The sequence below is a fragment of the Ranitomeya variabilis genome, chromosome 4, assembly GCF_051348905.1.
Source record: "Ranitomeya variabilis isolate aRanVar5 chromosome 4, aRanVar5.hap1, whole genome shotgun sequence".
Lineage (NCBI taxonomy): Eukaryota > Metazoa > Chordata > Amphibia > Anura > Dendrobatidae > Ranitomeya > Ranitomeya variabilis.
The window spans coordinates 335,563,342-335,578,841 of NC_135235.1; the positions used below are offsets into that span (position 1 = coordinate 335,563,342).

Genomic DNA, 15,500 nt, shown 5'->3' on the forward strand with positions numbered 1-15,500 from the left:
TTTATTTTCAGTTAATTCAGGACAACTGCAGGAAGTGCAATGGTGCTAGCAGCGTTAAGACAGGGGCAGGGATTTCATGAGAGAGACATGACGGACAATGAACATTTCGCGCTCAAATTGCACTTCTATTGGTCCATGAACATGAATGAACATGGACCAGTGGAAGCGCAAGTTAAGCGCAAAACGTTCGTTGTCCTTCCTGTCTCTCTGATGAAATGAAGAAAAAAAACTTGTTCCAGCTCCATAATCGTAAAATTCAGGCTTGATACTTAATTATTCCAATTAAAAACAGTTGATGTGTAGCTCTCCAAAAGCACAATGGGAAAAGAGCGACGCGTTTCGATCACTAAAGATCTTTGTCAAACCTCTATACAAAAAGTCAGATCCACAATAAATGGACACCATTGACCAATGAGAAAAAAAGACAATAAAATTAAAAACATAATGTACAAATATGTTTTGATATGCGAAAATGCTTAGTGCTACGGGCATGTTGTGTGTTGAAATGTCTTGAAGCTGCTGAGACGACTTGAATCTCCAGTGTTACCTATGTCATAAAGATGTTCAGTAATGTGTACCTTAAGTTTGCGCGATGTACATCTGATGTAGGATAAATGACATGCAGTACAGTCAATTTTGTAGACCACATAGGTGGTGTTGCAGTTGATATATTGTTTAATATTGAAACTTGCTGAATTGTCAGAATTATTACGTAATGAATTGATGTATCACTATTAGTGTCAAAACACATTTGTACATTATGTTTTTAATTTTATTGTCTTTTTTTCTTTTTTTCACTGGAAGTATGTCTGTATATTTGTCTTTAGTCAATTTGTTAATCATTATTGTTTTTTGTACATCCAGGACCTTTGACTTGTCATGTGATTCGTGTTTAGATTCTCATTGGTCAATGGTGTCCATTTATTGTGGATCTGAATTTTTGTATATAGCTTTGACAAAGATCTTTAGTGATCGAAACGCGTCGCTCTTATCCCGTTGTGCGTTTGGAGAGCTGCACATCCACTGTTTTTAATTGGAATAATAAAGTAGCAAGCCTGAATTTTACGATTATGGAGCTGGAACAAGTTTTTTTCTTTCTTTCTCACATATGACTGCGTGGATCAGCGTGGAGTTCCATGCACCTGCGGTGGTTGCTTGGTGAGCTGGCTTTACTTGTTTATCTCTGATGAAATCCCTGCACCTGGCTTCACATTCCTAGAACCATTGCACTTTATGCAGTTGTCCTGAATGAACTGAAAATAAACATGGACTGATACGCCGTCAAATGGGGTGAGTGCTGTTTTTCTTCTACTCTTTTTGAAAAATCACTATGTGTCTTTGAATTTATACCACCATGAAGAAATTTGTCAAAGAGGTTGTTACCGAAAGAAGGGTCAGCACACACTGATGAAAAGCTATAGAATTGGTACCTCAACACTTTTTTGCATAGAATGTCAGTGCGTGCAGCTATGTTCTCATCACTTTCCTGTGTGTAACGGCTGCTCGCTGCACAGTTTTACACAGCAGCAAACAGCCGATGTTGATAGGAGAGGGAAATAAGAACATGCACACGCGCACACTGTCTGTACTTTTGCCATCGGCAGTGTCAGAACGCGCCTGGCTGCGGATTCAGATCAGGCATCGATCCAAAGCAAGCACTGTCACTCAACATAATTGGATGTGTGAAGCATTAAAATTGGGGGAGCACAATGGTGGACTGAGCCCTTGGCCATGAGAATCACTGAATCCCCTAATTTAATTTAAATATCTAATAAAAATGTTTTTTTAGATAAACACAATAAGTAAAATCTACATTGCAAGTATGATTTTTATAGGGGCCAAGTCCCCTATAATGAATGTGCAAATGATTCAATTTGAATTTTGGAAGTGACAATCTCCATTTAAGAAAATTAACCAAGCTATTTGTTAAATTTGGAGAGCAACTAGAGCTTATATCTGCTGTGCAACTATTAGTCTAAAGTATAAGGTAGAATCCTGAGTCTATATGAAAGATGTCCATATGAAAATCTCATCTACACACCGAAGAAAAATGTGAAATAATTTTGAAATCTACAGCACGCCAATTCTTTGTGAGATTTTTCATTGCAAAATTACAGCACAAAAGGTGAAATATGTGGCAAGTCCTTGACAAAATCCGCTGCGGATACCCTGCAGAAAATCCACAGCAAATTTCTTACCTGAGCAGGTACCCTAACGGCTGATTTGTGAATAGATATTAAAGTGCAGCTTTTAAATGACACATTGTGTGGATTATGTAACAATTTGCATCAGCAAAAGCAAATATAATATAAAAATGTCAATAATAAAATCAATATGATATGGTTGTAGACAGGATCATAGGTCACATTGTGCTGTAGGAATGTAGATTTAGTGTTTCTCTAATGACTATAAGTGATCACATCATCTACTATTGGCAGTGTTTGTAGTGTGTAGCCTTTGGTATAAAGTGCAGGTTCCATCTGTACAAGCCTGGTGCTCATATAATAACTGGAGCTCATACAGGAACAGAAGAACTGGAGCAGAGAGAACAAGAACGTCATCAAAGCCTGGAGTCACCTTCCGTAGTATAAACTCTCATGTTATTCCTCACTGCTCTGAGCAGTTGTACCTTCTCTCCCCGTCTGTGCATGAGAGAATGTTTTTTCAACCTGTTTGAAAAATAGCATTATATTCATATTCATATTATTAGTCACAATAATCCCAGAGAAAATATAATGCTCGACACTTTGCTACCTATTTATTTAACCAAAACACCTGAGAATAATAAATACCGATTCCAGAATATGAAGAGATTCCAGCAGGAATGATTAAAAAAATTGTACTAAGTAATTATGTAAAATAGAGCACGAAATAAAATGACAGGGAATAAAACTCCAAAATTAGGACACATAAATATCTGCAAAGCTAAAGAAATATAGTATAGATCCACTTACAAGATGGAGCCAAGGGTATTGATATTAAAAGTGCCAGTGCTGTGCTACATAGAAGGGTATATTTACAGTATCCCTACCTCCAGGCTACTCACATAGTGATCTCAGAAATAAAGCTGCCTCCTGGCGGCATAGAGTGGCTTTCAAAAGTATTCAACCCCTTGGCTGACCTCATTTTGTTGTAAAATTTTCTCCTGAGTACAACAAAACCCTACATGTAATCCGGAAATACAGCTCTGGCAAAAATTAAGAGACCACTGCAAAATGTTCAGTTTGTCTGATTTTTCTCTTTATAGGTATATTTTTGAGTAAAATGTAAATTGTTCTTTTATTCTATAAACTTCTGACAACATGTCTCCGAATTTCCAAGCAATAAATTTTGTATTTTTTTCTGACAAAGAAAAATGGTCAAAATTAAAAAAAAACCTAGTGCTTTCAGACCTCAAATAATGCAAAGAAATCAAGTTCATAATCATTTAGAAATAACAATACTAATGATTTAACTCAGGAAGAGTTCAGAAATCAATATTGGGTGGAATAACCATGATTTTTCATCACAGCTTCCATGCATCTTGGCATGCTTTCCACCAGTCTTTCACACTGCTTCTGGCACAAAAATGTAAGCAGTTCTTCTTTGTTTGATGGCTTGTGACTATCCATCATCCTCTTGATTACGTTTCAGAGGTTTTCAATGGGGTTCAGGTCTGGAGATTGGGCTGCCAATGACAGGGTTTTGATGGGGTGGTCCCTTAATTTTTGCCAGAGCTGTATATAGGAAACAATAGGGATCTTTTCATACAAGTATATTAGAATATAGCTTAGATTACAGCACCAAATAGATAGGGATTTAGAATTAAATTTAGTTTGAAGTCAAACCACGCCTGTAATACTATAAATATCTTTTACAGAACGTGGTCTCACTTCCACTCATTTATGGAATCAGATGACTATGAGCCTATAATTGTTACTGCATGATCAGACAGCCTGCTCCTAGTTGACTATGTGTGGTTTGCTGTGAGAAAACATTGTGTTGGTTTTCTTTTTTCTCTTTTTGTCATCTCATCACTCGACTGCTTAAATATTTTATATTTTGCTCAATTCTCATGGCTTTAGTTTCCTTGATAGCTTAATTTTCTCTTATGGCAAATACAGGTGCTTCTCACTAAATTAGAATATCATCAAAAATTTAATGTATTTCAGTTCTTTAATACAAAAAGTGAATATATTTTTATATTATATAGAGTCATTACAAACAGAGAGATCTATTTCAAGTGTTTATTTCTGTTAATGTTGATGATTATGTTGATGGTTATGTTGATGATTATGGCTTACAGCCAATGAAAACCCAAAAGTATTTATCTCAGTAAATTATAATAATTAATTAAAAAAAACACCTGCAAAGGCTTCCTAAGTGTTTAGAAAGGAACCTTAGTCTGTTTCAGTAGGCTCCACAATCATGGGGAAGACTGCTGACTTGACAGATATCCAGAACGCAATCATTCACACACTCCACAATGAGGGTAAGCCACAAAAGGACATTGCTAAAGAAGATGGCTGGTCACAGAGTGCTCTATCCAAGCATATTAACCCCTTACTGACCTCGGACAGGATAGTACGTCCGAGGTCAGATCCCCTGCTTTGAAGCAGGGCTCCGCGGTGAGCCCGCATCAAAGCCGGGACATGTCAGCTGTTTTGAACAGCCGACATGTGCCCGCAATAGCGGCAGGTAAATCGCGATTCACCCACCGCTATTAACTAGTTAAATGCCGCTGTCAAACGCAGACAGCGGCATTTAACTACCGCATCCGGCCGGGCGGCCGAATATGAGACCATCGCCGACCCCCGTCACATGATCGGAGGTCAGCGATGCTTCTCCATTGTAACCATAGAGGTCCTTGAGATCTCTATGGTTACTGATCCCCGGCAGCTGTGAGCGCCACCCTGTGGTCGGCGCTCACAGCACACCTGATTTTCTACTACATAGCAGCGAACAGCAGATCGCTGCTATGTAGCAGAGGCGATCGTGCTGTGCTAGCTTCTAGCCTCCCATGGAGGCTATTGAAGCATGGCAAAAGTTAAAAAAAAAGTTAAAAAAATTTGAAAAAAATAAAAAAAATATAAAAGTTTAAATCACCCCCCTTTTGCCCCAATCAAAATAAATCAATTAAAAAAAATCAAACCTACACATATTTGGTATCGCCGCGTTCAGAATTGCCCGATCTATCAATAAAAAAAAGCATTAACCTGATCGCTAAATGGCGTAACGAGAAAAAAATTTGAAACGCCAGAATTACATTTTTTTTGTTGCCGCGACATTGCATTAAAATGCAATAACGGGCGATCAAAAGAACGTATCTGCACCAAAATGCTATCATTAAAAATGCCAGCTCGGCACGCAAAAAATAAGCCCTCAACCGACCCCAAATCATGAAAAATGGAGACGCTACGAGTATCGGAAAATGGCGCTTTTTTTTTTTTTTTTTTTTTAGCAAAGTTTGGAATTTTTCTTTCACCACTTGGGTAAAAAATAACCTAGACATGTTAGGTGTCTATGAACTCGTACTGACCTGGAGAATCATAATGGCAGGTCAGTTTTAGCATTTAGTGAACCTAGCAAAAAAGCCAAACAAAAAACAAGTGTGGGATTGCACTTTTTTTGCAATTTCACTGCACTTGGAATTTTTTTCCCGTTTTCTAGTACACGACATGGTAAAACCAATGATGTCATTCAAAAGTACAACTCGTCCCGCAAAAAATAAGCCCTCACATGGCCATATTGACGGAAAAATAAAAAAGTTATGGCTCTGGGAAGGAGGGGAGCGAAAAACGAACACGGAAAAACGGAAAATCCCAAGGTCATGAAGGGGTTAATGGAAAGTTGAGTGGAAGGAAAAAGTGTGGCAGAAAAGGTGCACACCGGGATAACCGCAGCCTTGAAAGGATTGTTAAGAAAAGGCCATTCAAAATTTTTGGGGCGATTCACAAGAAGTGGACTGCTACTGGAGTCATTGCTTTAAGAGCCACCACACACAGACGTATCCAGGACATGGGCTACAAGTGTCACATTCCTTGTGTCAAGCCACTCATGACCAACAGACAACGCCAGAAGCGTCTTACCTGGGCCAAGGAGAAAAAGAACTGGACCAGTGGTCCAGGTGTTGTTTTCAGATGAAAGTAAATTTTGCATTTCATTTGGAAATCAAGGTCCCAGAGTCTGGAGGAAGAGTGGAGAGGCCACAATCCAAGCTGCTTGAGGTCTAGTGTGAAGTTTCCACAATCAGTGATGGTTTGGGGAGCCATGTCATCTGCTGGTGTAGGTCCACTGTGTTTTATCAAGACCAAAGTCAGAGCAGCCGGTGACCATGAAATTGTACAGCAATTCATACTTCCCTCTGCAAATAAGCTTTTTGGAGAAGGAAATTTCACTCTCCAGCAGGACTTGGCACCTGTCCACACTGCCAAAAGTACCAATACCTGGTTTAAAAACAACAGTATCACTGTGCTTGACTGGCCAGCAAACTCACCTGACCATAATCCTATAGAGAATCTATGGGGCATTGTCAAGAGTACGATGAGAGATACCAGACCCAACAATGCAGACGAGCTGAAGGCTGCTATCAAAGCAACCTGGGCTTCCATAACACCTCAGCAATGCCACAGGCTGATCGCCTCCATGCCTCGACACATTGATGCAGTAATTGATGTACAAAGAACCCCAGCCAAGTATTGAGTGCACAAGATCTTTTTATGTACTCCTCTCTCATCTCCTCTTCCCACAATTGCATACAAGATTTCTTCCGCACATCCCCCATACTCTGGAACTCTCTACCCCAACATATCAGACTCTCACCTACCGTGGAAACATTCAAAAGTAATCTGAAGACCTACCTCTTCCGACAAGGCTACAACCTGCAGTAACCACCAAACCGCTACACAACCAGCTCTATCCTCACCTACTGTATCCTCACCCATCCCTTGTAGATTGTGAGCTTTAGCGAGCAGGGTCCTCTCTCCTACTGTACCAGTCGTGACTTTTATTGTTTAAGATTATTGTACTTGTTTTGTATTATGTATACCCCTTTTCACATGTAAAGCGCCATGGAATAAATGTTGCTATAATAATTTCACATTTTACATTGAAGAATTGAAATTAATTAACTTTTTGATGATATTCTAATTTTGTGAGAAGCACCTGTAACTTCTCGTCCCTTACCAATGACAGAGCCTGCCTCTTTATTTCCTTTGGATTAGCTGTCTTTTCAGTATGGCCTCATTAGACATCTACTTTTATCTCACTTGTGAAAAACAGACAATTTTTTCAGAGTGTTGGATCCATTTTTGGTCCATGTATGAATTTTCTCAATTTGTGTGTCATCTGTTTTTCTCATATGAAAAAAATCAACAAATAAAGAGGTTTCTTAAATCTTTGCCTATCAGCTGCTCAGCTACTTGGATAACACATGGAGGCATATGAATGCTATCCTTTTTTGCCCATTGACCAAATCATTTGAATGAGTGAGTTTGATCTGCAAATCAGAACAAAAATAGACATATCTCAATCATTATTTGCAGATCACTTTAATACAATAGGTGCATGTTCCATCCATGAAAAACACAGAACACATGGAAATAATGAACTTTCACTCCTGCACAGAGCTAAAACAGGTGAAAGTTTGTCTGTTTTTGCAAAACATAAAAAGCTGATGTCTTATCATACCAGGAAGAATCATTTAAGGACTTTTTCCACCTTTAATGTCACCCATAATCTGTACAAATACATTCAGAAACAAACTGAAATCTTTTTGAGTGGAAAAGGAAAAATAAAACAAGAAAAAAGGTAGGCCTGACAAAATGGGAGTCACCACCAAGTCAATACAAAATCACAGCTTTATTAAACAATTTGTACAAGCAAAAAGGCAGAACACATTTAAAAACATTTTAAAACGAGGGGATATAACATAACCCCATTTTAACAAGAGCCCAAAATGAGGCCAAAAACCCGCACAAACCCAAGCAGAGTGAAATACACATGACCATGAATACAAATGGCCTAAACGACAGCGTGATGGCAAAGAATAACCAGCCCACCTGGTCCCATGAGATCACTCATATAAAGAAACATGATATATGCCTAGAGATAAACCAGACATGACACGCACCCTATGATAATGTGCCGTGACGTCCGCAAATGAAACAAATATACAAAAGAAAAATAATGAGACCGGCTATGCAAATAGTACAGGCAGGACTGTGACAAGTTGTCCTATACCCACCAAAGAATAAGACCGGAGGCCTGGGATGAAGTACGAGCATAAGGTGCATGAATAGCCCATAGGCACTGGTGATGGGCAAGACCAGAAGGGCATGTGTACCCTGAAGGAGGAGAGTGCGGGCAGCAGACACCCAACGCGTGTCGCCACACACTGGTGGCTTCGTCAGGGTATGCAACCACAGAAAAAATGGTGGAAAAAAGTCCATAGGTAACACGAAATAGCACAAAGTAGAAATATCTTTATTATTAAAATCCACATACAAGAGCAAGGGACAGGGGCATAACTGAAATGGGCGATGGAACAAAACACACCGGTGCCTATGGGCTATTCATGCACCTTATGCTCATACTTCATCCCAGGCCTCCGGTCTTATTCTTTGGTGGGTATAGGACAACTTGTCACAGTCCTGCCTGTACTATTTGCATAGCCGGTCTCATTATTTTTCTTTTGTATATTTGTTTCATTTGCGGACGTCACGGCACATTATCATAGGGTGCGTGTCAGTTCTGGTTTATCTCTAGGCATATATCATGTTTCTTTATATGAGTGATCTCATGGGACCAGGTGGGCTGGTTATTCTTTGCCATCATGCTGTCGTTTAGGCCATTTGTATTCATGGGCATGTGTATTTCACTCTGCTTGGGTTTGTGCGGGTTTTTGGCCTCATTTTGGGCTCTTGTTAAAATTGGGTTATGTTATATCCCCTCGTTTTAAAATGTTTTTAAATGTGTTCTGCCTTTTTGCTTGTACAAATTGTTTAATAAAGCTGTGATTTTGTATTGACTTGGTGGTGACTCCCATTTTGTCAGGCCTACCTTTTTTCTTGTTATATTTTTCCTGGTAGTTTTTAGGCCTTGGTTTGAGTCCCACTGACCGTGGTGCCCCCATTGTTCTTTCTCTGAAAAGGAAAAATAAAGAACTAAAATAATATGGCTGCATAAATATGCACACCCTTAAAATAATACTTTGTTGAAGTACCCTTTGAATTTATGACAGCATTCAGTCTTTTTGGTAGTAGTCTATCAGCCTGGCACATCTTGAATTGGAAATCTTTGCCCACTCCTCCTTGCAGTAGCTCCAAGCCTGTCAGATTGTGAAGGAATCGTCTCTGTACAGCGCCCTCTTCAAGTCACCAGATCACTCACTGATTTTCAATTGTATTCAGCTCTGGGCTCTGACTAGGCCATTCTAAATTATAGATTTTCTTCTGGCAGAGAAATTTTTTGGATGATTCAGAGGTATGCTTACGTTTCTTCTCGTGTTGAAAGGTGAAATTTCTCTTCATTGTCAGCTTTTAAGCTCAGGCATGAAGGTTTTGTTGCAAAATTTACTGATATCTGGAATGCTTCATAATTGTCACCACCTTTGCTAAAGCCTAGTTGCAGCTGCCAAAAATAGCCCAAAAGCATAATGCTGCCTCCACCATGCTTCACTGTAGGTATGGTATTTTTGGTAATGTGCAGCGTTGGCTTCGAGTCAAACATAACTTTTAGAATTATGGCCAAAACATTCAACCTTGGTCTCATCAGAATATAACATGTTTTCCCTCATGCATTCAGCAGACTTAGTGTAGATTGTGACAAAACAGCTGGGCTTGGATGTTTTTCTTTGCAAGAAAAGGGTACCGTCTTTACACTCTACCCCACAAACATATGGGGAATAAGGGAGATTGTTGTCACATACAATACACAACTAGTACTTACCAGAAAGTAATGCAACTCCTGTAATGTTGCTGTTGGTCTCTTGACAGCCTCAGGGATCATTTTTCTTCTTGCCTTTCACTAATTTTTTGAGGGACATCTAGTTCTTGGTAATGTCACTGTTGTGCAAAATTAAAGCCACGTCTTGCTAACTGACTTCACAGTGTTCCATGGTGTCTGATTACTTGTAGCATTTTTTGTACTCTTCGCCTAACTAATAACTTTCAACAATGAAATCCCTTCGCTGTGTTGTAAGCTGTTTACAGACCATGGCTTTAATGTAAAGTGTAAGTGTAAGGTCTAAAATTTACATGCAGTTAATCAAAATCTCTGTAAATGATGGTACCTGTGTGCTAACTACTATTTAATATGAGTGTAATTTGATTGGCTAATCCTAAACACATCCATATCCCCAATTATAAGAGTGTGCTGACACTTATGCAACCAAATTATTTTAATTTTGCTATTTTTATTTTCCGCTCAGTATTATTTCAGTTTATTTCTAAAAGGATTTGCTTGGATTATTGGTGGAAAAAGTACTGAAATGATTCTTCTTGGTATGATTTTTACATCACAAAAATCTGAAATTTTTACAGGGGTGTGTTGACTTTTTCTACACACTTAGATTTCCACTACTGCTTGATACTATTTTTAAAATGCTTTTAGCAAATAATCTAAGAAAATAACATATTTGGGTACAAATAGAAAAATATATCACCTCTGTAACACTGGATGACAGTGGTTCTCTTTGATTTGAGTTATCACCTTCTGAAGCTTTAACTTGACTGGTATCTTCATAAAAAAGCAGAGGTGAGGTTTCAATCTGATTGAGAGAAAACATGTAGCATAACATAACCAAATAATTTATGCCAAATTTTTAAATCTACATCTAATTTAGTTTGCTTTGATTTTCAGGTAAATAGGTTTCCAGAATCATTAAAACATTCATTCACTGGTACATTTTTCCTTTTAAAGGGAATCTGTCAGTAGGAGCAACCCTCCTGAACCGTAATACAACAGTAGAACTGAACTTTGCCTCCTTACTAACACATTAGCAGCTGCAGTTCTCACAGCTCTGCTGTATTGCAACACTATTGCAACCCTGTCTGCCTGGGAAATGGAAGCTGAAGCTGAGAGGAGCCTGCAGATGTGTCAGGTATAATCACACACAGCTCTGCAGAGAGATCAGGAGAACCAAGAGAGGCCATTACATATTGTAACATCCCTGCCAGCATCAAAGTAGAGAAGAACAAGAGAACAAAGGAAAATGCCTACAGAATTGGGAACACCAAAATTCAGTAACTGTTTTTTTATTATTAGACTGATAACAGCACATACAAAAATCACAGTAAGACTCAATAAAAACATTTAAAAACAAAAGATGAAAAAATGACCAGTTATGCCCATGATATGGCAATAACTAACCCACACTAAATCCCCAACAGCAATGTGAGCAACCACATATGGCTCCAAATCAAAAAACATATTATTTATGATGAGAAACAATATGCTCTGATACGATGGTACCAGTAATATGAATGCAAATATGCAAGACCATATATTCCTATTCACAGCACCATATTCAAAATAATACATATGTAATCATTATAAGCCGAGGTGGGCTGATCCACCGTATAACCACAAAATCAATAAACAAGATGTAAAGAGTACTGAATAGAAATCAAACCAATTCTTGTAGTATAGCAAAGAGGGGCAGCTCAAAAATTAGACCCAATGGTGGAGGAATGAAGAAAACATGGAGAGAGCCATGGAAGCTGGAGGAGAATAGGGGGGATGCGGACCCCATGCATATCGCCACAAACTAGTGTGGCTTCTTCAGGGGTAGATTCCTGCATGGCTTCCCATCCCTACTATTCAGCTTTCTTTGGTCTACATGCCCATATAGACGGCTTGGGAGGGTAGATCCTAGAACAGATTCCAATTAAAGGGAACCTGCCACCCCCCAGGTGTTTGTAACTAAAAGAGCCACCTTGTGCGGCACTAATGCTGCATTCTGATAAGGTGGCTCTTTTAGTTCGGGTCCCTGGCACTGCTGAAAGAATCGTTTTTTAAACGATTAGTGCAGCACAAGATGACTCTTTTAGTTACAAACGCCGGGGGGGAGGGGGGGGGGGGGCAGGTTCCTTTTAATACTATGCCCCATAACATATACTAGAGATTAGAAAATGTATTCTAGTTTCATTGAATTCTTCTCACATTTTACAAAAAATTTTATTCTCCAGAACACATATTATTTTGCAATTCTCTTCACACAAATTCAGCAATAAAGTTCCCAGTTGTGGCGGCCGTGTTGCTGAATTGTAGTTGGCAGTTAAAAAACATAATAATAATAATACTCACTTCCCTGCTCATTTGTCCCTTTGCTGCCATACCTGAGAAGGTGAGCGGTGAGGTGAGTATTAAGAGCATTGGGAAGAACAATCAATTTGCATCCAATTCATTTAATGAGAATCAAATTTCCCTGAAAAATTTGTGTGATTTGCTACATTTGAATCTAGATAGATTCAATCATATTATTGTATAAACCATCACACAAAATTGTTTGCATTGTTCATTTTGAATCCTAAATGCAGTTAATCAACTTTCTAAATAATCTTCCTTAACCTCTTTGAGACGAAGCCTGTTTTCACGTTCCTAACCAGGCCAAATTTTACAAATCTGACCACTGTCACTTTATGTGGTAATAACTCTGGAAATCTTCAATGGATCTCACTAATTCTCATGACATATTGTTCTTCATAATATTGTTAAAATTTCCTCATCATAGCTTGTGTTTATTTGAATAAAAAACAAAAATTGGTGAAAATTTGGAAAATTTAGCAATTTTCCAATTTTTAATTTTAAATCAGAGTTATGTAACACAAAATAGTTAAGAAATAACATTTTCCAAACTTTACATCAGGACATTTTTTGAAACATAATTTTTTTTGTTAGAAAGTTATAAAGGGTAAAAGTTGACCAGCGATTTCTCATTTTTCCAACAAAATTTATAAAACCATTTATTTTAGGGACCACATCACATTTGAAGTGATGTTGAAGGGCCTATATGACAGAAAATACCCAAAAGTAACATGATTCTAAAAACAACAACCCTTAAGGTGCTCAAATCCATATTTAAAAAATGTATGAACCCTTCAGGTGCTTCATGGGAATTAATGGAATGTGGAAGGAAAAAATGAACAATATTTTTGCAAGGATAAAAGGAAGAGATGGGCGAACCCAAACAGTAGATTTCAGGTCCGTACTGAACACCTATTGTTCGGGCACAGACCCCAAACACGGACTTCATTAGAAACAAAACAGTGGTGAACCCTGAATTTTTGATAACCAGCCAGGCAAAACTGACAGCTGCGGGCAGCAACACTCAGCTGTCAGCTTTAGCAAGGTTGATTATCAAGAATAGAAGAGTCCAAGATATAAAAGACAGCTGGGGGCTGGAATTCTCAGGCTGTTAAGGAGCCATGTATATTGGTCCCCCCAGTCTAAAAATAGTAGCTCACAGCCACCCAGAAAAGGTGCATTTATTAAATGTGTCAATTCTGGCTCTTTGCTTGGCTCTTGCCACTTGCCCTGTGCCACTTGCCCTGTGGGGTTGATGTCACCTTTGTATTGTCTGGCGACATCAAGCCCAAGGCTTAGTAATAGAGAGGCGCCTATAAGATGCCTCTCCAGTTCTAATCCTAGAGTTATATTGTAAATAAACACAGCCAGAATAAAGTTATAGGAAATCTTATGCCGGCTGTTAAATCTGAATCACATATTTCAGAGATTTACACAGCAGTGTAAGCACTTAGCGCTTAGCGTACAGCGCAGGATAAATGTGAGCCGAGCCTTACTCTAATCTTTGGGAAGCAAAATGAAACAAAATCAACATCAGGTAAAGAATTGGTTTTAGTTATTTTTTACGCCGTTTCTCGTGTGGCATGACCGATTAGACAACGTTATTCATCAGGGCGGTGCGCTTACGGCGATACCAGAGTTAAACTGTTTTTTTATGTTTGGCTTCTGTCACACACTAAAAGATACAAGTTTTTGCATCACCATATTTTGATAGCTATCATTTTTCCCTTTTTCGGTTGACAGAGTCATGTGAGGGCTTGTTTTTTGTGGGACGATTTGACGTTTTTATTCATACCATTTTCAGGCACATTTTCTGATTACTTTCTATTCTGATTTTTGGGAGGCAGAATGAGCAAAAATCAGCAATTCAGGAATTGCTTTTTTGGAGGGGTTTTGGCGTTCCACGTGTGGCAAAATTGATAAGGCAGCCTTTTTCTTCAGGGCAGTATGATTACAGCCATACTACCTTTATATTATTTTTATATGTTTGGCACTTTTACACAATAAAAAGTATTTGATAGAAAAAATAATTATTTTTGCATCGTTTTATTCTGAGAGCTATAACTTTTTTATTTTTCCCGCTGATGGAGCGGTTTGGTAGCTTGTTTTTTGCGGGACAAGATGACTTTTTCAGAAATACCATATTTATTTACATTCATCATTTTGATTGTGTTTTTTTCCACTTTTTGTTTGGCGATATGATGATAAAGCATAGTTTATTGCCTCGGTTTTTATTTATTTTTTTAACGGTGTTCACTGAAGGGATTAACTAGTGGGACACTTTTATAGGTTGGGTCTTTCTAGATGTGGCGATAGCAAATATTTGTACTTTTTTTGTTACTTCCTTTACATGAATAAATTGTTATGATCTGGTGGCCTAGGAGCAGCATGGACGAGCTCTGGAGTAGGTGGCCTCTATACTGACCGCAGACCCTGAACTTAACACCGCAACTAGAAGTAGCCGTGGGATGTTCCTGTCACTCCCTAGACACCTCGTCACGGCCAGAGGACTAATTACCCCTAAAGAAAGAAACAGGAATACTATCTTGCCTCAGAGAAAATTCCCAAAGGAAAGACAGCCCCCCACAAATATTGACTGTGAGAGGAGAGGGAAATTACAAACGCAAACTGAAAAACAGAATTTAGTAAAGGAGGCCACGCTACCTAGAAAGAAAAGACAGGACAGAGTACTGTGCGGTCAGTATTAAAATTCTACAAAAATCCACCACAGAGGATACAAAAATCTCCACACCTAACTAAAGGCATGGAGGGTAACTCTCTGACTCCAGAGCTTCCAACTTGGCTGAATAAATCCTTACACAGACAAAGCTGGACAAGAAAAAACATAGCAATTCACTGAACTATAAAGTCCACCGCATGTGGACTGCAAAAACAGAGCCAGGACTTATCTTTGATGATTTGGACAATCCAGCAGGAGAAACCAAGCAGAGATGAGAATCCCCAGAAAACAATGGACAACTGGCACTCACTAAAGGAAGGAGCCAGACTAAATAGCCCCGTCCAAAGTGGAAGCAGCTGATGACTGCTGTGAAGGACAAACAGCAGCACTACCACTTATAACCACCGGAGGGAGCCCAAGAGCAGAACCCACAACAGAATTCACAACAGTACCCTCACCAGAGCCCCCAGGCCGATCCGGACGAGCCAAATGGAAGGCACGAACCAAATCGTCAGCATGAACATCGGAGGCAACA

At 38.9% G+C, this 15,500-nt stretch overlaps 1 protein-coding gene across 1 annotated transcript in view; it reads right to left on the reverse strand.

The window, feature by feature from the left end:
* Window positions 1-314: 314 nt before the first annotated feature.
* The window catches only part of NHERF4 (NHERF family PDZ scaffold protein 4), a 247,570-nt gene continuing 232,384 nt past the window's right edge, over window positions 315-15,500 (reverse strand). The window contains exons 9-10 of the mRNA XM_077250577.1: window positions 10,643-10,747; window positions 315-2,669 (exon numbers count right to left, since the gene is read on the reverse strand). Coding sequence (XP_077106692.1) covers window positions 2,601-2,669; window positions 10,643-10,747 — 174 coding nt within the window. The 3' untranslated portion in view covers window positions 315-2,600. The remainder of the gene's footprint in view (window positions 2,670-10,642; window positions 10,748-15,500) is intronic.